Raw genomic sequence first — 22,404 nt, 5'->3', positions numbered from 1 at the left:
CCCCAAAGTTTGGTGTCATCAGCGAACTTGGCCAGTCCGCTTCTGACTCAAGTGTCCACATCATTAATGAAGATGTTGAACAGTATGGGTCCAAGGACAGAGCCTTGAGGGACCCCACTGGTCACAGGACACCACGATGAGTGACTTCCATCAAGTACTACCCTCTGGGTCCGACCCCGGAGCCAATTTTCCAGCCAGTGGATCGTGGAGGACCCAAGGCAACAATTGGCCAGTTTCTCCAAGAGGTGATCATGGGAAACCAGATCGAAGGCTTTTTTGAAGTCAAGATATATGACATCAATCTCTTCTCCCTTGTCCAGGTGATAGGTCACCTGGTCGTAGAAGGAAATGAGATTGGTCAAGCAAGACCTACCTGCAACAAACCCGTGCTGGCTATCCCTTAAGATGTTGGCGTCAGCCAGTCCATTAAGGATGGCCTCTTTAATAAACTTTTCTAAGATCTTCTTAATCTAGACTTAATTTTGTATTTTGCTAATACCAGTCATAACTGTAAAGCATCCACTTGTTTATCCAGAAATATTTAAAACTATTTATTGTGACTCAAATATTCTGTCACAATGCACATATAAATACACAGTATACATAGGGTGCCTATGAGACGGTGTGCAATCTGGAGCACTGCCTTCCTACCATGCCCTGCCCCCCTTGCAGGATGCAGAGTTTCAATGGCCTATTAATGACCCATTGTTCTATACTTCACAAATATTAACAATCACTTGTGAAGTAGCAATCAATGCACTTCACAGTTACCGCCACTCTGCCCGTGTTCTCAGCACCTGGGATACTCAATTTTAGTTGTTTTTACCAGCTGGCTGGGACTGTCCCAGCCAGTCTGGGATATATGGTCACCCTAAGTATAAATATATCAAAATATTCCTCTGCCATCCAAGGATTGGCATCTTAAACTCACTTCACACTCAGAGTAGGGCTAGGAGGGACCTCAGGAGATTATCTAGTCCAGGGGCAGGCAAAGTCTGGCCTACAGGCTGGATCAGGCCTGTAGCAAATTCCATTTCCCAGCAGCTCCTGCCCACATCACTGCAGCCAGTTTCCGCAGAGAACCCAGCAGCAACCGTGCTGACAGCAGGGGGCCAGTTCCCATGGAGACAATCCCCAGCAGCACTGGCAGGGTATGCAACTGGGCAGGGAGCTGCTCTGGGGCTGGGATCTTGTGACAGGGACAGTATGGTCCAGAGCCAGGGCAAGCTGCAAATTTGTTGCCTGCACACCCCAGGCAGGGGCATGCAGGTAGTGGATCACTGCTGTGCCTCAGCTCCAGACCATGCTGTCAATGCTGCAAGATCTTGGCTCCAGCTGCACAGCAGCTCCCCGTCCAGCTGCACACCTTGCAAGCACTGCTGGGACTGGTCTCCATACAAACCCTGACCCCATGATGTTATGGTGCCACTGCTGCTGGGTTCTTCATGGAAACCAGCTACAGGCAACACAGGCAGGGGAAGTGGAGTCCAGCCACAGGCCAGATCCACCATTTTACGCCCCCCCCCGCAACCTAGTCCAACCCAGGGATCATATCTGCGACCTTGGTATTATCAGCACCATGCTTATGTATTCTCCATTTACACAAGTATGAAGCCAAGAGTTGGGATCCTAGATAGGATTTAAATAAACTTACCAATTCATCTAGGATATCCACAGTGTTATTTTTTATTTCAAGAGTATAACGTTTTTGTCCCAAAGCAGCCAAAGTTCTACTTTTGTTTCGACTTCCATAGGAAACAGTTAATGTTTTTAAGCTGGCAGCGTCAAGCATGAAGTAATCAGTCTATTGAAAAAGGAAAAAAAATTGCTATATTTTTATATCACCATGACTATCCATGTATTTAAATCAGGATCCTTTAGATCAGGGGTAGGCAATCATTTTGGGCAGAGGGCCACTTACCGAGTTTTGGAAAGCCATTGAGGGCTGCGTGACAGGCAGCCCAGGGCAGATAATATTAATTTTCTAATTTTTTTTTTATTAAAGGGGCCAATGGGCTGGATAGCATGGCCTTGCAGGCCACATCCAGCCCCTGAGCTACATTTTGCCCACCACTGCCTTAGGTGCAAGACTTCCAAGATGTATTAGTTATGTCGCACTTGGTCTCCAACATTTCATATATGTCTCATAAGTCTGGGTTAAGGTTCTTACCAAGTTTTATGCATCTAAAGACTGTAACTGTTTGGTCTACCACTTTAATTTTTTTCCTTCATGCAGACTCCCAGGACTATAAATGTCATTCACACATGAAGTAGCAGCACTTTTCAGTAAGGATGCTTGTTTTTCCCTGAAAGGTGTTAGTCTCAGAGCCAAGTTCGTTTCAGCAAGAGTACAGGTATAGCACTGGCAGAGGCCATGCCGGATTCTCCACATGGCAGCACTAACATGCGTCAATTCTTCTGGAAAAGTTTCAAAGACAGCGCAGCCTCTATACCACCAAGAACATCAACAGGACATTCATTTGCGTCACCTGTAAGGAGATTCCCCCAACCACTCATTTTTCTCCATTTAGATTCTAAAATCACCAGGCCAGTCTGCCTCTTGCTATGCTTACAGACAGGACAATGGGCTCTGACCTTGGGTGAGCAAAGAGCTCCTAGAATACACAAATACAGACATTTGTCCATTGCATGCAGACCACCCATCATATGGCAACAACTTTCATTCATTAAATACATGTCCTGCACTGGAGTTGAACTGACCCTCTACAGGTTAAAGGCTCTGCATCCCACTGAAAAATCCTGGAGTCATCCAGTTCCTTCAGAAGCAATATTTGGCAAGTGTCAGCTCTGCAGAAGTAAAACACTGAACTCCACAAGGCTGTCTTTAACTTGCACATATATAAAAAAAAGACAGCCTTAGACATTCAGTTCCTTAATGTGGATGTGTTTGCTCTGAAGGCTGGGTCCCAGTATCTGTACCTCTTTGGATATAGGCAAGTACTATTCCAGATTTACCTTCCTGGGAAGCACAATAGGACAGCATTTGGTCTACCGTGGTGTATTTTATGGTTACAGAGGGAGTTTGTGGAACTTGCTGGCAGCAATTTGCTCACTGCTTCAAACTAGAACTTCGCCTTCAGCAGAAAGTAGTGAAGTGATCGTCTGTACTTTCTCATCCAACTTAGTGGGATTTAAGGGGTCAATTTCATGCTTTATAATGCAAGAACTGGAGAGTAATTATACGTTGATCCCAACAGCTATATTGTTTTTGGATGCAAGCTACAGATTTGTTTCACCAGTTGGCTGGTCTCCATGGCTGCTATCAACCCATGGACTAGAATATTAGCCATGGATACTCCAGCCTGTTCGCTGACAGGGATGTGGGGAAATGCACTTGTGTATAGAGTACTAAGATGCAATGTTGTTACATACTTATTTGTAAAGTTGTAGCAACAGAGCATACAAGTCAGCATGAGGAACATCAGAAGATTTTTAGTGGCAGATTCAAGTCTCACAGGCATTTAAAACTGGGCTCAGGAAGACTACAGAAGTCTATATACACCCACAACAGAGAGAAACCAGCCCTAATCAAGTAACTACAAAACCACTTAAGACGCTTAGAATCATGGAGGTGCCTCCATCTTGGACTGAAAGTTTCTTAAGTAGCCATATTTGGGCTGCTTGCATATGCTCAGAGGTGATTTAGATTATACACTTAACTTCCACCTTAAGCTCAGTTATGATCCAGGTTGGAAAAGAAATCCCCAATCTGTTAGGCATCCACAGAGCATGCCAAATTTTTGATCCACTTTGTCCACTAGATTTGCACAAAGGTGGGCACAGCCACTATCACCACTGGCACTCAGTACTGTCAGAGTACTCGAATAGGAAAAGGGACACCTGAGTTCTATGCCCTCCTCAACCACAGAGGGAGGACGGGCCTGAATTGCCCTACTCATTAGGACAGGGATTTTCAACCTTTTTTAGTCTAAGTACACCCAGCAGCCGGACACAGAGCGGGAGGGAGGGATAGTGCACAGCCGGACACCAAGTTTGGGGTGGGGGAGAAAAGAATGGCACACAATGGGTGCCGCTGCCTCCCAGGAGCAGGGCTGGTGCAGGGTAGGGCAGCTCACTAGGCTGGTGTGTGGCAGCAGCAGCAGCCACCACTGTGTGCAAGCTACCCTGACCCACAGAGTGCTGCTACCCTTACCCTGCCCTGGCCCTGCTCCTGGGAGGTGGCAACACCATCCCCGCCCACCCATGCGTACCCCCTAGGACCAGTCCGCATACCCCCGGTTGACAATCCCTGCCTTAGGAGAATGCTCAAACCACCAAGGTACGGAACTGCCTGGATGGGTGTTGGGGACGTTCCCAGTCTTTGGTTGAAGCTTTTACTAATTTCTGTTCATTGTTTTTTTACTTACTTCTCCTTGAGATGGTAAAGAGACATCATGAAGTCCAGGTCCAAAGTTTACTTTTGCCTCAGCAATATCTAAATTTATTACTTTGATTTGGGTTTGCCCTGCTACAGGGAAGACCGGAAGAGTTTTCTGTGGGGGGGGAGGAGAGAAAGGAAAAATAAAAAAAAAAAAAAAAAAAAAAAGAGTGAAATAAATGAACTAGCATGTCATATGAAACAAACTATAATAATTACAGTGACTAATTATTCTGAAAAATTGACAATTACATGACAGTCCTTTGCAATTAACATGTACAATGTTATAACATTGCAAATAGTTTTAGCTACTACTGCTGTGCAATTCCTTACCACCTTAACAAGAAAGGACACTTTTTAAACGAAGAGCACTCCACAAGCATATAACTCTCATCCAGATTCCTTCTGTCCCAACCATTATCAGGATATAGTTCAATAGATTCTGTGCCTCATTTATTCTAGTGGCAAATAATAAAAAAGGCACAGCTACAAGTGGGACTCTCCAACAGAAGCAAATCTCACTCCACATCCAAAGATAGTCTCTTTCCCCCACCCCTATTTGGAGTTCTCACTTTCTACCCAATCAAACAAATAAAAGCCTTTGTATTAGTAGGGGGAAAAAAATGTCACTTTAGTACCTGCAAGCATAAAAAAAATGGCAACACTATATACATTTTCATTTCTTCCCCACAAGCGTTACCTTGCCTATATAGTTTAATGTTGCAATCTTTTCCATTCTCTTCTTTCATATTTCACCATAAAAAAAAAAAGCTCTCTTGCCTCTTTTTGGCAAGTAATCTATATCTACTACTAGGATGTAATTATTAGGGTTGGAGAGAGAGAGAGAGAGAGAGAGAGAGAGCGCGCTCACTCTAGTACACAGGAGCAAAACTGGTTTATGCACCACTTATGCCCTAAAAGGGCATAAGACATGTTAGAACTGCACCCATTTGCACTACTTGAAGATCTGGCTTTTCAACTTTATCACTGACAAGTAAATTTAAATAAATATATAGCTAGTATTTCCATTCTTGCTTTGTGACACTATGAAATTGTTCTGGATGTCAGGCTTGGCCTCCACTCAAAGCATATGAAAAGCAAATACAAGAGAATTACCCTATAAACCAAACAATTAAGCCTGTTTTTCAACTTGACTATCAAACAAATAACTCAAAAAAATTGGGTAAGAATGTGTTCAAGAGACTTTTATGAGAATAAGAATCCCCCCAAATCTGTGGTGCAACTAGGACAGGCCAACAGGGGCAGCTGTGCTGAAAGCCAACTTTTTTTTTTTTTTTGGGGGGGGGGGGAGGATGGGAAACAAGAGCTCCCCCTGCAGCCACGCAATTGTGCCTGTGGTGCAGCAGCAGCTAGGAGTTGCTGTTGCCCATGAGTGTGCAGCAGCTGCCCAGGGTACCAAGCCACATTGTCATACTTTTCACTTATGCTTCCCCATGCCTGTTTTTCATATTCATGTTTAGTTAATAGGTTTAGAAATTGAATTATTAATTGACACAGTGGGAATTATCTTCACTCATCCAAATCCATACCAAAATATCATTGCTTAGATGGACTAGATGATAACTTACATCTATTTGCACTTGTACCAATGCAGCAGCAACAAATGCCATAGCTGCTAGGAACATACCAACTGTCATTCTCTTCAGGGGCCTAAAATGGCAACAAAAGAAACAAAAAAGAAAAACCTGAGTGGTAGTACTATCCCCCAAAGCTTCAACTGTGATTTTTCCCTTTTCATTACAGAAGACCGTATAGCGTTATCTTTTGGAGAACTAATACAGTTACACATCTCATTAAGCCTCATTCATAGATGTTAGTTCAAGCTACCCTATTGGGACATCTAAACTTCTTGTACAATGCCAGTAACGTGTCATTTAAGATCCAACTAAGAAGGTGTGTGGCTCATTTCTAATGTTAAAATAATTTGTTCAGATAAATGGCCAAGTTTGCATAGTTGTTTTGAAAAAGTTTTAACTTTATAGTTATGCCCCGTAAGGAGGATTTCTTTTTGAAAATTCTTTCACCACCACAGAGGGAAGAATCAGAGTCCCCTGCAGCTCGGGGGTCACTCAGCCTGCCGGCAGCTCAACCCCCCCAGCTGTGGGCAGGGTCTGGCTTGGACAGAACCCCCCCTAAAACAAAACAAGGAGAAGGAGCGGGCCCCTTGCTGTAATGTGACAGAACAATTGAAATGGTGGGTTTCAATTAAAAACCCACCATTTCAAATTTTAGGGGGCACAGAATAAAACTGAGGACTAACCCCCTGCCACATGTACAAGCACCCTCTATCTTTCTCACTGGGGTTTTATATATGGATTCCAATCAAAGGCATCTACAGAAATCAAAATGCCTTTTACTTTAATCTGTTATTCATAGGTGTGGACCTTGATTTTCTATTTTGGTGGAAGTCTTCTCAGTTACATTATTATAAGCATAACAAATTTAAAGGCAAGTCATTTACAAACCTAAGCTGGTCAGCCAAAATATGCATCAACTTACGTGAAATTGATCCTGCATTTTTTAATTAAAGGATAAACCACGGCATCTACAACTGGGACCATAACAATGATCAGGATTGGGTTCACAGTCTAATGTAAAAATTATGAGAAAAAAAAAAGTTAAGACCTTTCCAAAGTCTTTTAAAATAAAAATATAAAGTGATACAAAATAATCTTAAGGGACCTTAACAACCCCCCCACATAAGAGATGGATGTACCTGCATTTGGTCTGGCTGAATCTGCATATTTCCCTGGAAAAAAAGAGGTAGATATGGTTTAATATTAGAACTCAAATGAACATAAAATGTAGCATTTTAAAAAAAGTTTTATTTGTTTCAAGTAACTTACAAAGTCTCCATTCATTGTAGTGGCTTGCAATGTCCATCTTGATCCCTTAAAACACAAAGTAGTAATGAAATGCTACAGTAAAGCAATACACTAAAAATGTCCTTTCCTTGCTTTAAAAGTGTAGGATGGGGAGGGAGGAATCCATGGCAAGGGAAGAGAAGGGGAGTTATTTTGTTTTAGGATTTTCTTCTTCTGTGTCAATATTAGACAAAGGTCCGCTCCTGAATGATTTGAAGCAGGGGTGTCAAACTCATCAGGCCCTGCAAGCTGAATGAGCACTGTGGGGCTGGCCTGCAGAACAGCCCCAGGTACCAGATCCACTATATCCCAACCCCCATTCCCACGCGTCTCAGTGCACACCAGATTGACAGCACCTGCTACATGCAGCACACAGTGCATACAGCATGCTGGTCTGTTCAAGACCTACAGGCTGGATGAGAGGGTTCCACAGACCCTCTCTCTAAAATCCTATTTAAAAAGAAAAGGTTTCTTATGATTCATTTCACCATCCATTCATTGAATTAAAAAAAAGCAAACAAAAAAACACCCTACAAACAAACATTCCACAAAATATATAGCAAGAGTTGAAATACTACATTGGAATCAGAGTATAAATTGTCATACTCGCACATACATATCCCCATGGACAGATCTAGGATTTTGTAAGAAAGGGGGAGGTGGCAGGAGCAGCCACCAGCACTGCAGAGGTTGCTGCAACCTCTACCTCACAGCTTCTCCCCCACCTATAGGTGGGCATACCCTGCAGAAGCAGCAGGGGACTCGACCTCCAGTCAATCCCCTTTGCTTCCTCTTCATGCTCAGCAACACAGTCCCTCCCCTCCATTTCCCACCCCCCTCACGTCAGCCACAGCCACCTTACGGAAGGCAGAGAGACCACAGCTGCGCCAGCCTCACTCCAGCCAGGCTCTGTGGGGAATGGGGATCAGCTGGGAACACAACCAGAAGTGGTGGTTAGGTTCCCTTCTTCCACCCCTGCTCCCAGGCAGGCAGGGAACACTGTCAGGGACCAAGCAAAAATTGGGGGAAAAAAAAAAAAAAAAAAAAAAATGGAACCCACCTAGTGCTGCTTCTATCCCTGCTGAGCCCAACTCACTGCAAATAGGAGTATTTGTGGAGTGTTTCCTGTTCCCCTCCTCACCAAGCCAGCAGAGACAGTGGGACCAGAAGCAGCAGGTAGGGGAGATACGGAAATGGGAAGGGGTGGGACATGCCACAGATGGGAAGGGAACGGGCAGAATTCTTACTTCCTTTGGGAACTTAAAAAAAAAAAAAAAAAAAAGAGTAATCCCCAACTTCTACTTCAGTGGCATTGACCAAGAGCAGGCTGCATTCACATCACTGTAGCCCCTCTGGATCTGCCCCTGCACATCCCTTAAAACAAGGGACTATGCCATTTAAAATTTGCAGATGGTAATTAACAGGATATTACTCTTTATTATATCTTTGGGATATGCAAATCATGATAAAATATGCAACATTAATCAAGAGATACCCAATTCCATAATAGGTATTTAGTCCTGAAATGAATTCACAGAAGGGGTCATCTATTAATGTTTATTGCTCTTGTTGCCAAATTAGAGCTGGGCCCAGGAAAGCTATATTATATGAAAACAAAGTTCAATATACACAGAGTTTGACCAAAAACTTTCAAACTTGGGAATTTACAGCAAAATTTCTAAATCTGTATGTAGGCACTTAAATATGAAAAGTCTGTTCTTAAGAGGACTAAGCATCAACTCATCCCACTGAAATCAAGGGATTAGGAAACCAATTCATAAACACATAGGCTTGAAATGTTGGTACAGATATAACAACTCTGAATAGGTCAATGAAATCTTATTTGGATGATCATGTTTAAAAACAGTGAGATACCAAAGCATTTAGAATACAAGTCTATGCTGTACCTCTTATTTGACTGTGCATAAGCAGTAGGAGCTAACCCAGTTTTGAGAGACCTTTTTATCCCCACCCCCCACCCCCGTCCTGGCTGATAACTAAAACAGCTGCTCTACCCTTCTCCACCCCCTCCCCTTGTTATAGGAGCTTCATCTGGCTTTGTGGGCTGCAAAAGTGCCTGGAATTTCTGGAGTAATGTACCAGGCCCCAACATCTGGCATCTAGGTCCCCAAATGGCAGCTCCCCGGCTGTTTTGTAGAGTGTCTGGGGGAATCCGCATCAAGCTGGAAATAGCGTTTTAGAGTCTTTGGGCGTGTATAGATGAAACAGGGGGCCTAAACTGAAGTGATGGGTTTTAAAAAACAAAACAAAACACTGCTTCAATTTTGGGCTGATTAAACCCGTGTCATGCTCACACCCCGCTGACTTAGCTGCCTTTCCAGAGGAAAGGAGAGGGCGAGCTGCCAGTGAGTGAAGTGGTACCTGGGCTTGGGGGGGGTCCCCCCTTTCCCTCCCAGGCAGTAGCTGTGCTCAGGCACCCAGCTTGGGCAGTTATACAGCTGCATAACCACCCTTTATGCACAGTGAGATGGTACTGCACAAGCAAGTAGATACATAACTATGGCTACTTGGCATGTTGCAGGGTAGGCTGCACTCTGGCCAGGCAGGGATGTTGCTCCACAGACATACCTAAGCATAAGTCCTAAAAGTCTGATTTGGCAAAAAAGTGAGGAGGTAGGCTCTCCCATGTTTCAGCCCAATAATCTAGTGATTAGAGAACTCATACCAGAAGCAGGAAGCCCATTTCTAGGCCCCACCCTCACCCAGGAAGGGGCTTGAGCCTGCCTTACTGAGTGCTCTCTCCAGTCTTCCTTTTCCCATTGTATCCAGTGAATATCAAATCCAAGATCCAAGAATAAAATGGATGGACAGCAGTGGGGATCATAGAATCATATAAGTAGGGTTGGAAGGGACCTTGTAGATCTTCAAGTCCGACCCCCTGCCTGGGCAGGAAGAAAACTGGGCTCAAATGACCCCAGCCAGGTAGGCATCAAGCCGCTTCTTAAAGACCCCCAGGGTAGGAGCCAGCACTACTTCACAGTTAGGGCGGCTAGGATCTGGAACCAACTTCCAAGGGAAGTAGTTCTTATGGATGTGTAATCTAAACCTACTCTCCAACAACTTGTGGCCATTATTCCTTGTTATCCCGGGGGGCACTAGGGGAAACGAGGTCTCCCTCAAACCCTTCTGGTCCCCCCTAGTGAGTTTATAGACGGTCACCAGGTTCCGCCTCAGCCTTCTCTTGTGAAGGCTGAACAGGTTCAAGTCCCTGGACACAGTACTCCAGCTGTGGCCTGACCAGTGTCGTGTAGAGGGGGAGGATCACCTCCTTGGCCCTACTTGAGATGCACCTGTGGATGCACGATAAGGTCCGGTTAGCCCTGCCGACCGTGACCTTGCATTGTCGGCCCATGTTCATCTTGGAGTCAGTGATGACTCCAAGATCCCTTTCTGCCTCCGTGCTCTCAAGAAGGGAGTTTCCCATCTTATAAGTGTGCTGCCGGTTACTACTGCCCAAGTGCAGCACCCTGCACTTGTCAGTATTGAAACGCATCCTGTTTTTGTTAGCCCACCCTTGCAACCTATCCAGGTCTTTCTGCAGTCTTTCCCTCCCTACTACCGTGCCCACCTCACCCCAAATTTTGGTATCATCAGCAAATTTGAACAGGTTGCTTTTCACCCCGTCATCCAAATCGCTGATAAAGAATTTGAATAGTGCGGGCCCAAGGACTGAGCCCTGGGGGACCCATCCACCACCAAGAGGCCAGGTGGCCTACGGCCCCTGGGATTCTCAAGCGGGCTCCCATCCAGATACGAACTGGACCTGAGCCTATTTAGCTTCCCAGGTCACATACAATCAGTCCCATCTGGCCATAGTTCATCATGCATGGGATGTTTCTGTCCCATTGAGGACAAGCATCCAGAGGCCCCTGCTGTTCCAGAGCAGCAACCATCTCACTAAGCCACATACTCTCTAGCTTGTTCTCATCTTCCTAGCCCCACATAGCTCTCTCTCAACTCACAATAAGTATTAGTTTGGATTGTCAATAAGTCACACTGCTCGACCAAGGTCCAAAATTCTGCCCTCGGCTATGGGCCTGCTATAGCCATTGATTTCACAGCTGAAAGTAATTGCAGGTATAATTATAAAAATATTTGTTCTACATTACCTGCTGATCAAAGAGTGCCCAGAACATGGGGAGAGGAATATACAGGAAAAGCACCCTCAAGACCATCTTAGTCTGAGTAATAAGTCGGTTCTATAATGAAGAATAATAAAAAAGGTTGATAAATGTGTATTAAAACTTGTGGGTTTAATTTATCTTATTACATGCATGCTACATTCATACCAACATCTTAAAACATAGGCTCTGATCACACAAGTAATCCCCAATTACTCAGTAAAGCCCATATGTATTTTGAGGATTCCAAAGGACTACTTTTGTTGTTAGTATTATTTTCTCATCTCCCACATGCAACATAGCAGAAGTTTAGTTCTAAGGTGTTTGAATGACAAGGTAGATTCGATAAGTATTACATATATGGGGAGGTGAATGAAAGAAAGATGTTAGGAAGGAGCAAAAGACAGGATATAGGGGCAAAGGTTTGTGGCATTTAAGACAAGACAGACAAAAGGAAACAGACTGCTCCTGAATGGTATAGACCTTGGGTATGGAGGTGGTTCAAGCACCTACTTTGAACACCTTCAAGAGAAATTTGGATGTTTATCTTGCTGGGATCCTATGACCCTGCTGACTTCCTGCCCTTGGGGCAGGGGGCTGGACTCGATCTTCCAAGGTCCCTTCCAGCCCTAAAGTCTATGAAATCTATGAAAAGGATCTTGAAATCAATATGGAGTACAATGTGTAGCTAGTGGAGAGATGTAGTGATGGCCCCAATTACTACCTTGGTAACATTTTAGTTCATAGTTTTCAAGCTTATCTTAAGCACAAGAGCTAGAAATGCTAGGGCAGATCACTGGTGTAAACTGTCACAAGACCACTGGATTTAATGGGCTTGTTGCAGTTTATACCAACTGAAACCAGACTCATTTTTAATGTAAGCTTAGATTCTAGAACACTATGCCACAGAGAGGAGTAGATTGTGACAATTACAACATTTACTTCAATCCTCATTAGCGTAATGTGGCTCATTTACACAGGTGGCATGTGTAAATATAGGTTTTATATATATTTATCCATTATAAGTGTTTTTATATATAATACACAGAGGCCAAGAACAGATATTGCATTTGTCCCTGGACAAGTTGTGTCTGTATTTCTCCCAGAACAAAATATCCTGAAATTGGCGCGCGCGCACACACACCCCCCTCTCCTAAATCAGGGTTGAGTGGGCAACTGAACACACTGCTGTTTTTCTGCTATTGATTCAATGCAGTCCCGAGATAACCATTTAATTGTACTTTGTGTTGCCCTGGGATAAACTGTTAGTACTTCTTATCCCTTTTTGGGATTTATCCCAGGACCACAGACATGGGCACCTGAATGATTGCACTTTGTCCTGCAAAAAAGTAGTTTATCCTGGAGCAAATGTGACATCTGTTTATAGCTACACACTATAGCATGTGCATATAATACATATACATATGTAGGACTTCATCTGACACTTGTTTTGAAGCTGGGACACTGATATTAAGACCATAATATTTACACTGATGATGCCAATTACTTGCTAAGACATGCCTAAGATTTAACTAGTACCTTTTTTGCAAGCGAAACAGTTTTTGTTCAGCCCATTGTTATATCCTCAGTGCAGCACATGATCATGCACAAAGCTGGGACTCCTCTGAGAGGGACAGACACCACATTGAAGCATGCTACCATCATGACATCTCACCTGAGCAGACAAATTTAGTCAGAGACCTACCTCAAGATTGGTGAAGCCAAACATATAGTTTAGCTGCACTGGTATGCAGTTTAGAGATTATGTGCCCAGTGACCAAAGCAAATGGAACAAAAGTAGGAAAAGGAAAAAAAAACAAGTCTCTCCATGAATTCGCATGCACACACAAAAATTACTTACGTCATACTTTTCACTAGCCCAGTCTAACCAGTGTTCTCTTTTGGGGAATTGCTTGCTGCGATGTCGAAACCTGTTTCCAACAGCAAACTGTGAAGAGACCATTTGTACATTCTGATTAAAATGTGCCAACTGCCATTCAAAAATGACATGACAAATACTTAGATGTAAAAATCAATGACATTGTCCCAAGGGAATCTTTAAAAACAAGTTACATTTTTCAGGATTTCATTTTTTTTTTTTTGTATTTTCCTAAAAATCCTTCATTGAACAAAAATATTAAGTAGCTTTGCTAATATTTCTTATGGAAAATACTGGACCTCCCACATGAAATATCCCTTAAGTCCTGTATGGTCAGACTGGAGAAGGGTTGACCAACAGCATTCTAAATTATTGCCAACAGCACAAGTAAGGATAGAGAAGAGATGGTGATAATCAGCCTGTTGAAAACAAGCAATTAACAGATGCAGCTGAATAGCAAGGGGGTTCTGCGGTGTCTCCATCTCCAATAACAAGTAATAAAAGGTTGCTGTCAATGGCAATTACTGTATCAAGAGCTGGAGTTGGAAAGTATTTCAGTGAACAGGCTTATCTACAAGGGAAAAAAAAATTTAAAAAATGCAAAAACACCCAGATTATAAAACATACACTTTGGCCCATTCTCTCAAAAATCGGAACATGCAAGTTTATGGTGGAAGTAAATCAAGAAAGACTAATACAAATCAGAGATGCACAAATGGTTCTGCCCTCCCTATTTTATACTTAAATTTAATCTTAGTTCCAACTGACAGTCAAAAGCCCAATATGAGTACATCAATAAACTTGTACTCTTACATTACACACTTGCCCCAACCCTACATAAATATACACACAAAAATGGAAGCACACTTTGTAAATTCATCCAATAGGAAAAAGTTACACTATTTTGACATTAATTTTTCCAACCATGATGTTCATGTAAAGTTTTACTTCTGGAAGAAATGTAACAACTAGTTTGCAAATCACAAGCTTTAAGGATTTAACAATTATTTTAATATTCTGTACTTCATAAAGACCAACTTCATTTGAAAATCTCAGCTCTGCTTTTCCAAGTGACCTGACATTACTTACAGCAATGCATTTGGAAACTTGGACCATTATATTGCCTTGAGGTAGAACTTTCTTGTACATGCTGCTTCCAACTATGAATACAACTGAAATGAACAAAAATATCAAGTCAGGGTTGATAGAAATTAGTGGAAAACACCTTGGTATACAAAACAAAATTATGACGGGATAAGAAAGTAAACTTTTATAAAGAACACCATTCTATACAGCAATTAATACGCTTTGTCAATGCCTTTCAATCATTTTATTAAAACTAATATTCTTCATAATTTTGACTTGGGTTTTTGGTAAAAATATATTATTCATTTATAAGATTTTTCTTCACGCAAGTAGTGAACTTCATTCTTACTGAAGATGATTTCATGAGTAAAGACCCAAAAGAATAGAGAATGTTTGGGCCAGCAGTGTTTAACTGATGCAACTTTTTAATTAAAGATTTCATTTTAGGAGGTAAGTGCAGTGGACACTGCAATTCATATAATTTATGGAACTTCCAAAAATGTATTAGACCCATTCAGCTCTTTGGTCTTGGTACTGAAGGATGAAATGCTCTTTCAGCAATATGCAGTTAAGGTATAGTGGTTTTACATATGAAAAAAAGTCAATGAATATGTAACCTAAATGACATACAATAGGACATTTCAGTAGGGCAATGCATTGCTTCCTAAATATAGTTCTATTCTATGGTCATTCTCATCCTGGATACAAGAGGGAAGCTTTGCAAGACCTCCCACTTCTCTATGGAAGGGGGCACGGCCTGGCCCTGCGGGGAAGAGGGGGTACAGCCCAGGTGTAACCTGGCCACCCAGAGGAAAGGGGGTATAGCCTGGCTCCAATCTGGCCATGTGAGGTATGGGTTGTGGCCCAGCTCTGACCCATCCTGTGGGGCTTGGAATTTTGGCAGCAGGGATTTTGGCCATCACGTTTCCCAACTCATGGAGGGCCCCACAGGCCAGATTCCAAGGCTGTGGGCTGTATTTGGTCTGCAGGCCAGAAGTTGAGCGCCCCTGGGTTAGATATGGAAAACTTCCTACTGCTCAGGTTCACGAAGCACTGGAACAGGGTACCCACAGATTCCACTGAATTCATGCCATCAGAAGTTTAAGGACAGGTCATGCAAATATCTATTAGGGATGGCTTAGTAATATACAATCCAGGGGGCCTGCCTTCCAGACCTACATTCGAATCTATAATTTCTTTTCTATTCTAAAATCTTCCAAAATAATATATGGGACCCTCCTGATTATTGCTGACAGATAACATAGTTGACAATGGGCAATCCCAGGGCATATGTATATATTCGCATATTTGTTTTTATTCTTCTGATATGCGAATTCTACCCCAGGAATCATGGACTCAAAAAAATAGAGAGCTTTGACCTTGAATGCCACTTAAGGAGATATTCTTAGTTCTCTTTCCCCAACAAAATATAGATGATGAAATAATTTGCATGGTAAGCTTACCCAGTGCAACAGCCATGAGTGCTGCAGGAACTCCAAAGGCTAGTGGGTAACACCGTTGCTTGGTATGAATTCCGCATTCTTCACCTGAACCAAACACACACAGATGGTAAGCAAGAACATTGCTTGCTTTTGTAAGAAGTTTTGAAAAGGTCGTGTTACAGAAAACATTTCTGTAGGTGTTACTGGTAAATATTTCAGTCAACATGCAATCAGCACTGAACATGGGGGGTTTTTTGTATTCGAGAAAGAGAGAACATCATGAGCTTCTCACAGAGAGTTCTTTACAGGGAAAGAAGCTTTTGTTAAAACAGGCAAAATTCAACCAAATGAATCCTGAAGAGAGGACCAAGCTCATAGGCCCCCTAAAATAAGTTTGGAGGGGTAGGATACAGACATGCAAGCATCTAAGAGATGTAGATGGTTATTAAAAAAAAATGGATGCTTCCTAAAGTGATGGGGCAGTGGGAACTGCACCAGTCTGGCATTGCCATTTGTAGGTGAAGGAGATGCAGCGTAGTAATGCTGATAGAACAGGAAGGGGATGTAGCAAAAAAGGGAACAGAGGAGAAATTGAATTGCATGATCCCCTTTTAAAAATTAACATGCATTATTTGCACCACTCTTAGGTACCAATTCAGGTCTTAAAAAGGCCTCAGAAGATCTATTCTTTAGAACTGCAAGAAGTTTATGGGGGTAGGTAACAGGAAAAAAAAACCTCTGTCAATCATTCAGTAATGAACTTCCCCTATGGTTATTGCACTAATTTACTTAGTTGGATATACATTCACTTCATGCTGTACTGAACTTGTCCCCCTCGCTCTTGATCAGTTTAAGTTACATTTATTTTGAAAGTGCATGCGCGCGCACAATGAGTTTTAGATAACGCATGCTTGCAGCCATTTTTAAACCCATGGGGGCTTATACACATGACAAGTCAGGCCATGCTAGAAAGTTAATTAAAACATGGAGGAAACACATTAAGAAAACAAAACAACACAAAAAAACCCCCAAAAAACCAAGACTACTCTGACGTGTTCCAATTAGAATGCAAACCAGCACATGTACAGGCAGCTCTCCAAGCTCACCATAGCGATAATGTGGACTTTGACCCTGTTTGTATAGCTCCAGAGTCCAGGGTGGGGGTGCCACCATCACTTGTCCCCTTTTCCTCTGCTGCTGAATTTGATGTGCCGGGGGGGGGGGCAAGTAGCAGTAGCACTCACCCCCAGGCTCTAAAGCTGCACACAAAAAAAAAAAAAGTGATGGCTCTGGTAAGAGCCCATGCTGACATGTTGGTGAGCTCAGAGTTCACTATGCAGTGCACCTCACAGCTGAAGGGGATGTGATCATGTGCTGGCCCCCAGGCCACTTCTGATTTTAATATTTGGCCTATCTGAGAATCAGCCATCCCAAAGGGCAGGGTATCCCACACTACAGCATAGTATAGTCCATTTACATGTACTTAGGATCATAGGAATGTATGGCTGGAAGAAGTCCAGCTACCTGCTCAAGGCAAGATCATCCCTAACTAACCTAGTCAAGTGTCTGACAAAGTCAGAAAGTTCCTTCTAACCTCCAACCTAAATTTCTTCCCCATCAAGAGGGGCAGGAGTCTCCACAGATATTCAAACTTTAACCTCTCAGACTGCCAAAAGAGGCCAACTAGCATCAGCTATGTCAATAATGCAAAACTTTGAACAAGTCCATGCTAGAAACAAAACTTTGAACTACCAATACGGCTCCTTAATCAAAGAACCATCAAACAGACAGACAGGGAACAGGACAGACAGACAATTTTATAGGCAACAATGGTGCAGATTTACCTCTGAGAATTGGGGTGACTACAGTGGATATGAGACTTCCAGCATTAATGGACAAATAAAATATAGAGAAGAACATACTTCTTTGCTTTTCCTGCAATGAAAACAAGGAGCTGTTTAGAACATGGTAATACTGACCAGACTCTACTGGCCTAATTATAAGATCTGAGTCAGTCAAATTTTTGAACCGGTAGCATAGTGCGAGGTGGGCAAGTGGGGCAGTAGGCCCAGGAGCCAACTTAGAGGGGCATGAGAATATTAGACCCTGGCAAGTCCACACCATGGCAGTAAACAGCTGAACCCTGGGCTGCTGCTTATAGATTTCAAAGACATTAGGACTGGAAGGGACCTTGCAAGATCATCTGGTCCAGCCCCTTGCCCAAAGGGCAGGGAGTCAGCTGGGATCAGATGACCCCAGCAATATAATCATCCAAACACAACTTGAACACATCCAGAGTAGGTGCTTGCACCACTTCTGGGGGTAGTCTATAGCAGAATCTGGAGACTTAGACGTAAAGAAGTTCTTCCTTATGCCCAGTCTAAAATTGGTCTTCCAGCAGTTTGCGACCATTAGACCTTATTTTCCCTAGGGGAGGCCTGGTGAACAAGTGTTCTCCCAGATCCTGATGTACACCCCTACTATACTTATAGGCTGCCACCAAGTCCCCCCTGAGCCTATGCTTTTCCAAGCTGAAGAGTCCCATGCCTCAGCCTCTCCTCATAAGGCCTGCTCTCGACCTCTGATCATGTGTGTGGCTCTTCACTGGACTCTCGTGCTTCTCCACATCCTTTTTAAAACTGTGGAGCCCAGAACTGGATGTGGTACTCTAGCTGTGGCCTCACCAAGGCCAAATAGAGTGGGAGAATGACATCTTGGGTCTTGTTTGAGATGCATCAGTATATGCAAGCCAGGGTTTTATTTGCTTTACCAGCTGTGCATTGGTGGCTCATATTCATCTTGTGGTCAGTCATGACCCCCAAGTCTTTTTTGGACATGGTGCTAGCGAGAGAAGCACTGCCAAGTTTATAGGCATGATGTGGGTCCCCCCTCCCCCAAGGTGGATCACCTTGCATTTCTCTATGTTGAATGTCATCAGGTTTATGTGCCCACCTTGTGAGCCTATCCTGGTCAGCCTAAATTACCAGCCTATCCTCCAGTGTAACCATGCTTCCCCATAGTTTGGTGTCATACGCAAACTTAGCCAGTCCACTTCTGACACCCAAATCCAGATCGTTAATGAACATATTAAAAAGTGTACTGGTCCAAGTACTGAACCCTGACGGATGCCACTGGTCACCATACACCCTGCTGACTCAGTTCTGTCAACTATCACTCTGAGTCCTACCACTGAGCCAGTTCCCCAGTCAGTCATCAGACCATGAAGTTGCTGAGGCCACAGTTCCCTGGTCTGGCCTCCCATGATGTCCTTATGGCAAAGTCAAAGGCATTTTCTGAAATCCAAGTAAGTGACATCAACCTCTTCCCCCACCATTCAGGTGATGTGTCACCTGGTCATAGAAGGAGATGAGATTGGTCAGGCACGATCTATCTGTAATGAAGCCAAGTTGGCCGTCTCAGAATGGCAACTTACTGCAGCCTGTTCTTGATGGTTTCTTTGATAATTTTTTCCAAGATCTTCCCAGGGATTGAGGTCAAACTGATTGGCCTGTAGTTCCCTGGATCTTTCTTCTTTCCTTTCTTGAAGATAGGCACCACATTGGCCCTCTTCCAGTCTTAGGAACTTCTCCCGAGCACCATGAGTTCTCAAATATCCACACCAATGGTCAAGCTATGATGTTGGCCAACTCTTTTAGCACTTTTGGGCGAATCCCATCAGGGCCCGCCAACCTATGGATGTCCAGCCTCATGTTCCCTCACAAGGTCTTCACCAAATGTGCATATGGTCACCCATATCCTTGTAGTCCTGTGTCCCCATCAGTCAGGGTGATTCCCTTGGTGGAAAACTGATGCAAAGTAATCGTTGAGGATATTAGCTTTTTCCTGGGTATCAGTTGTCAGCTGCCCCATTTGATTCAGCAGGGGTCCAATGTTCTCCTTATTTTTCTTTTGATTTCCTATCTAATCTGAAGAAAGACTTTATTGTCCCCAATTCCTGTAGTCAGCTTGTGTTTGGTATCAGCCTTGGCTTTTCTGGTCTGCTCCCTACAGGTGCAGATCAGTGATACCTCTATGGAGGGTTATGTATTTCCCCATCTTCCAACCCTTATATGCTTTTAAGACTGGGTTCCCTATTTAGCCAAGGGGGTTTCCCCAGCCCTTTTGCTACCTTTCCTGTAAGCCAAAATGGACTTCCTTTGTGCTTTTAGGATTGCATCCTAAGGAGCGACCGCTCATCTTGGACTCCCTCCCCCGTCAGATCATGATCTTTCAGGGCCTTGACAATCAGCCTCTTGAGCCTGTGAAAGTCAGCTTTCCTGAAGTTGAGGATTTCTGCAGACTGATTTTCCAGCTTTTCAATGGGTAAGGAAGGTGATCAATTAGCGACCACTGTTGCTGAGCTTCCCTTCAGTCCTCAAGTCGCTCACTAGATCCCCTTTGGCCAGAACAAGATCTAGCAGTGCCTCGCCTTGTGTCACCCCGTGAACATCTTGAGTCAGACTAACAAGCTCTATGCAGGTAAGGAAGCTATGCAACCAATCAGATTGGGCTGAATATTCCTCCCACGGGATATGTCAGGGTGGTTGAAGCCACCTATGACAACCATGCACTGAGAGCATTCAGCCTCTGTTAGTTCCCTAGAGAATTCAAAGTCAAGCTCTTCCTCCTGGTTAGGAGGTCTGCGAGAGACTCCTACAATAATATCCCCTTTACCATATTCTCTCTGTATTCTAAACAGAGAGGGTTTCAAGTCACCATCCTTGGGTGCCTGTCAGCTACTAGGGAAGTATACTGCTCCAACAGAGCTACAATCCTGCCCTTCCTCCCAGCACAATCTCTCCTGTACTAGGTATAACCATCTATACCTGTGGTCCAGTCATAGGTAGAGTCCCACTAGGTCTCTTCTATCCCTATTAGATCATATTTGTCATTGCTTAGCAGGAGAGCCAATTCTTCCTGTTTGTTCCCCATGCTCCTGGCATTAGCATACAGCTAAGCCTGCCATTAGAAGCCCTAGGCTTCTTTGTATGCTTAGGAGAGAGTCCCATCCATGGGCTGGGGTAGGAGTTAGTTTGATTGCATTTCCCAACCTGCTGATTATGTGCTCGTCTCTTCCTGGGCTTGTTCCGATGGTTGTCTGCCCACCCCCCATCAAGCAGGTCAGCCAATCTGGTTGAAAAGAGCTCCTTTCCTGTTGGGGTGAGGTGGAGGCCGTCACTTCCCAGCAGATCGCTGCCACTCTCCCCAAGGTGCAGACTGTGATTAAAGAAGCTGAAGCCAAAGCATTCACAGTGGCACCAAGGCTTCAGTCCATCTCCTCCTCCTGTGCCCATGGCCCATAACCAGGAGGATTAAGAAGAAAACCACTTATGCCCCCAACCCTAAGCCCAGCCCCCAGAGCCCTGTAGTCACCCATGACCCAGCCGGGATTGCTCCAAGCTATGTCATTTGTGCCCACATGGATGAGGAGCATGAGGTAGTGGTTGGAAGGCTGGATAAATGTTGGGATCCTCTACATACAGGCCCCTGGGAGGCAGTAGACCTCACCAGCTAAGGGGTCAGGGTGGCAGATTGCACCCTGTCCCCCTCAAGAGGGAGTCTCCCACAATGACCACTCTGCACCTTTTTGGGTTGCTAGACATCTTCCTTCCTCAAGTGCTGGAGCTGGCAACTCTACTGATATCATGAGAGGTTTGTATCGGTTTTAAAGCTTCAGAGGGGTGGTGACCCTGGTGCAGGGTACCTTGGGGCTGGAGACTACCTTTGTCCAAGCAACCCCTGGCTGGACTTCACAGGGGCTCCTCTTGTACACCCTCATCCTGATAGCCTTCCTTGCTCTTCCTTCCTCATTTTTCAGGCAAAGAGTGTGGTGGTAAGCATCAATCTCCTCTTTGCCATCTCTGATAACACAGCATCTGCACTGCAGTCTGGAGCTCCCCTAACTGGCACTCCAGGGACTCTACTGTGGAGCACACCCCACAAGGGGAGGTGTCCATTCTCCCAAACTCAGATGCCTACGTTCATGCCAGGCAGTCCCCACAGCCGAGAGCCAGGGGCTCCATCTGGGTGGAGACTGGAGCCATTGGCTCCATCTGGGTAGAGGCCTCAGTGGTGCCAGGGGGTGGGGGGGGTGGAAAATCTTCAGGATGCAGTGCCTCACCATCGCACAGGTAGTAGCCTGGGCTACTGCTGTGCCACCGATCCTTCTCTTCATGCTCGCCACCTTGAGCCTCATGCCTCTCCCGCGTGAACTCCCATGCTAAACTTGCACTCCAGGGCCCAGAACATGCCCGTTTGTGCAGCTTCCTGTGGGGCTGGGCTGGGCTGACCCCCCTCAGCTCCTCTCAGCTGCCTCCTGCAGCTGCTGTTGTAGCAATACCTGGGGTAGGTAGACCACAGCACAGCAGCAGGTAAGATTCTAGAGAAGGGGTTCTCAATCCCCTGGTCCAGCAGCTGCCCTGCTGCAGCCTGAAGTGGCTGTGGACTGGCAAACCACAGCCCCCACCAGAGCCAGGCAGAGAGGCCGCAGCTCCTTCTGCAGGGCCTGTGGCAGCACAGGGGTTGTCCCCCCCTCCCCACCGCTGCCCCGGGGGGGGGGATCCTTTCCTGT

At 44.4% G+C, this 22,404-nt stretch overlaps 1 protein-coding gene across 3 annotated transcripts in view; it reads right to left on the bottom strand.

Moving 5' to 3' along the window:
* Nucleotides 1-22,404, bottom strand: part of SLC15A1 (solute carrier family 15 member 1) — a 54,718-nt gene that overhangs the window by 17,189 nt on the left and 15,125 nt on the right. For all 3 annotated transcript variants that reach the window (XM_006027411.2, XM_006027412.2, XM_006027413.2), the window contains exons 7-17: nt 17,678-17,768; nt 15,855-15,938; nt 14,395-14,477; nt 13,288-13,374; nt 11,415-11,504; nt 7,267-7,311; nt 7,137-7,169; nt 6,920-7,008; nt 5,989-6,070; nt 4,389-4,514; nt 1,655-1,804 (exon numbers count right to left, since the gene is read on the bottom strand). In XM_006027411.2, coding sequence (XP_006027473.1) covers nt 1,655-1,804; nt 4,389-4,514; nt 5,989-6,070; nt 6,920-7,008; nt 7,137-7,169; nt 7,267-7,311; nt 11,415-11,504; nt 13,288-13,374; nt 14,395-14,477; nt 15,855-15,938; nt 17,678-17,768 — 960 coding nt within the window. The remainder of the gene's footprint in view (nt 1-1,654; nt 1,805-4,388; nt 4,515-5,988; nt 6,071-6,919; nt 7,009-7,136; nt 7,170-7,266; nt 7,312-11,414; nt 11,505-13,287; nt 13,375-14,394; nt 14,478-15,854; nt 15,939-17,677; nt 17,769-22,404) is intronic.

Source organism: Alligator sinensis, unplaced genomic scaffold (genome assembly GCF_000455745.1).
Source record: "Alligator sinensis unplaced genomic scaffold, ASM45574v1 scaffold744_1, whole genome shotgun sequence".
NCBI lineage: Eukaryota > Metazoa > Chordata > Crocodylia > Alligatoridae > Alligator > Alligator sinensis.
Note: the sequence above shows the minus strand (reverse complement) of the source record. Positions and strands in the feature narration are given on the sequence as shown.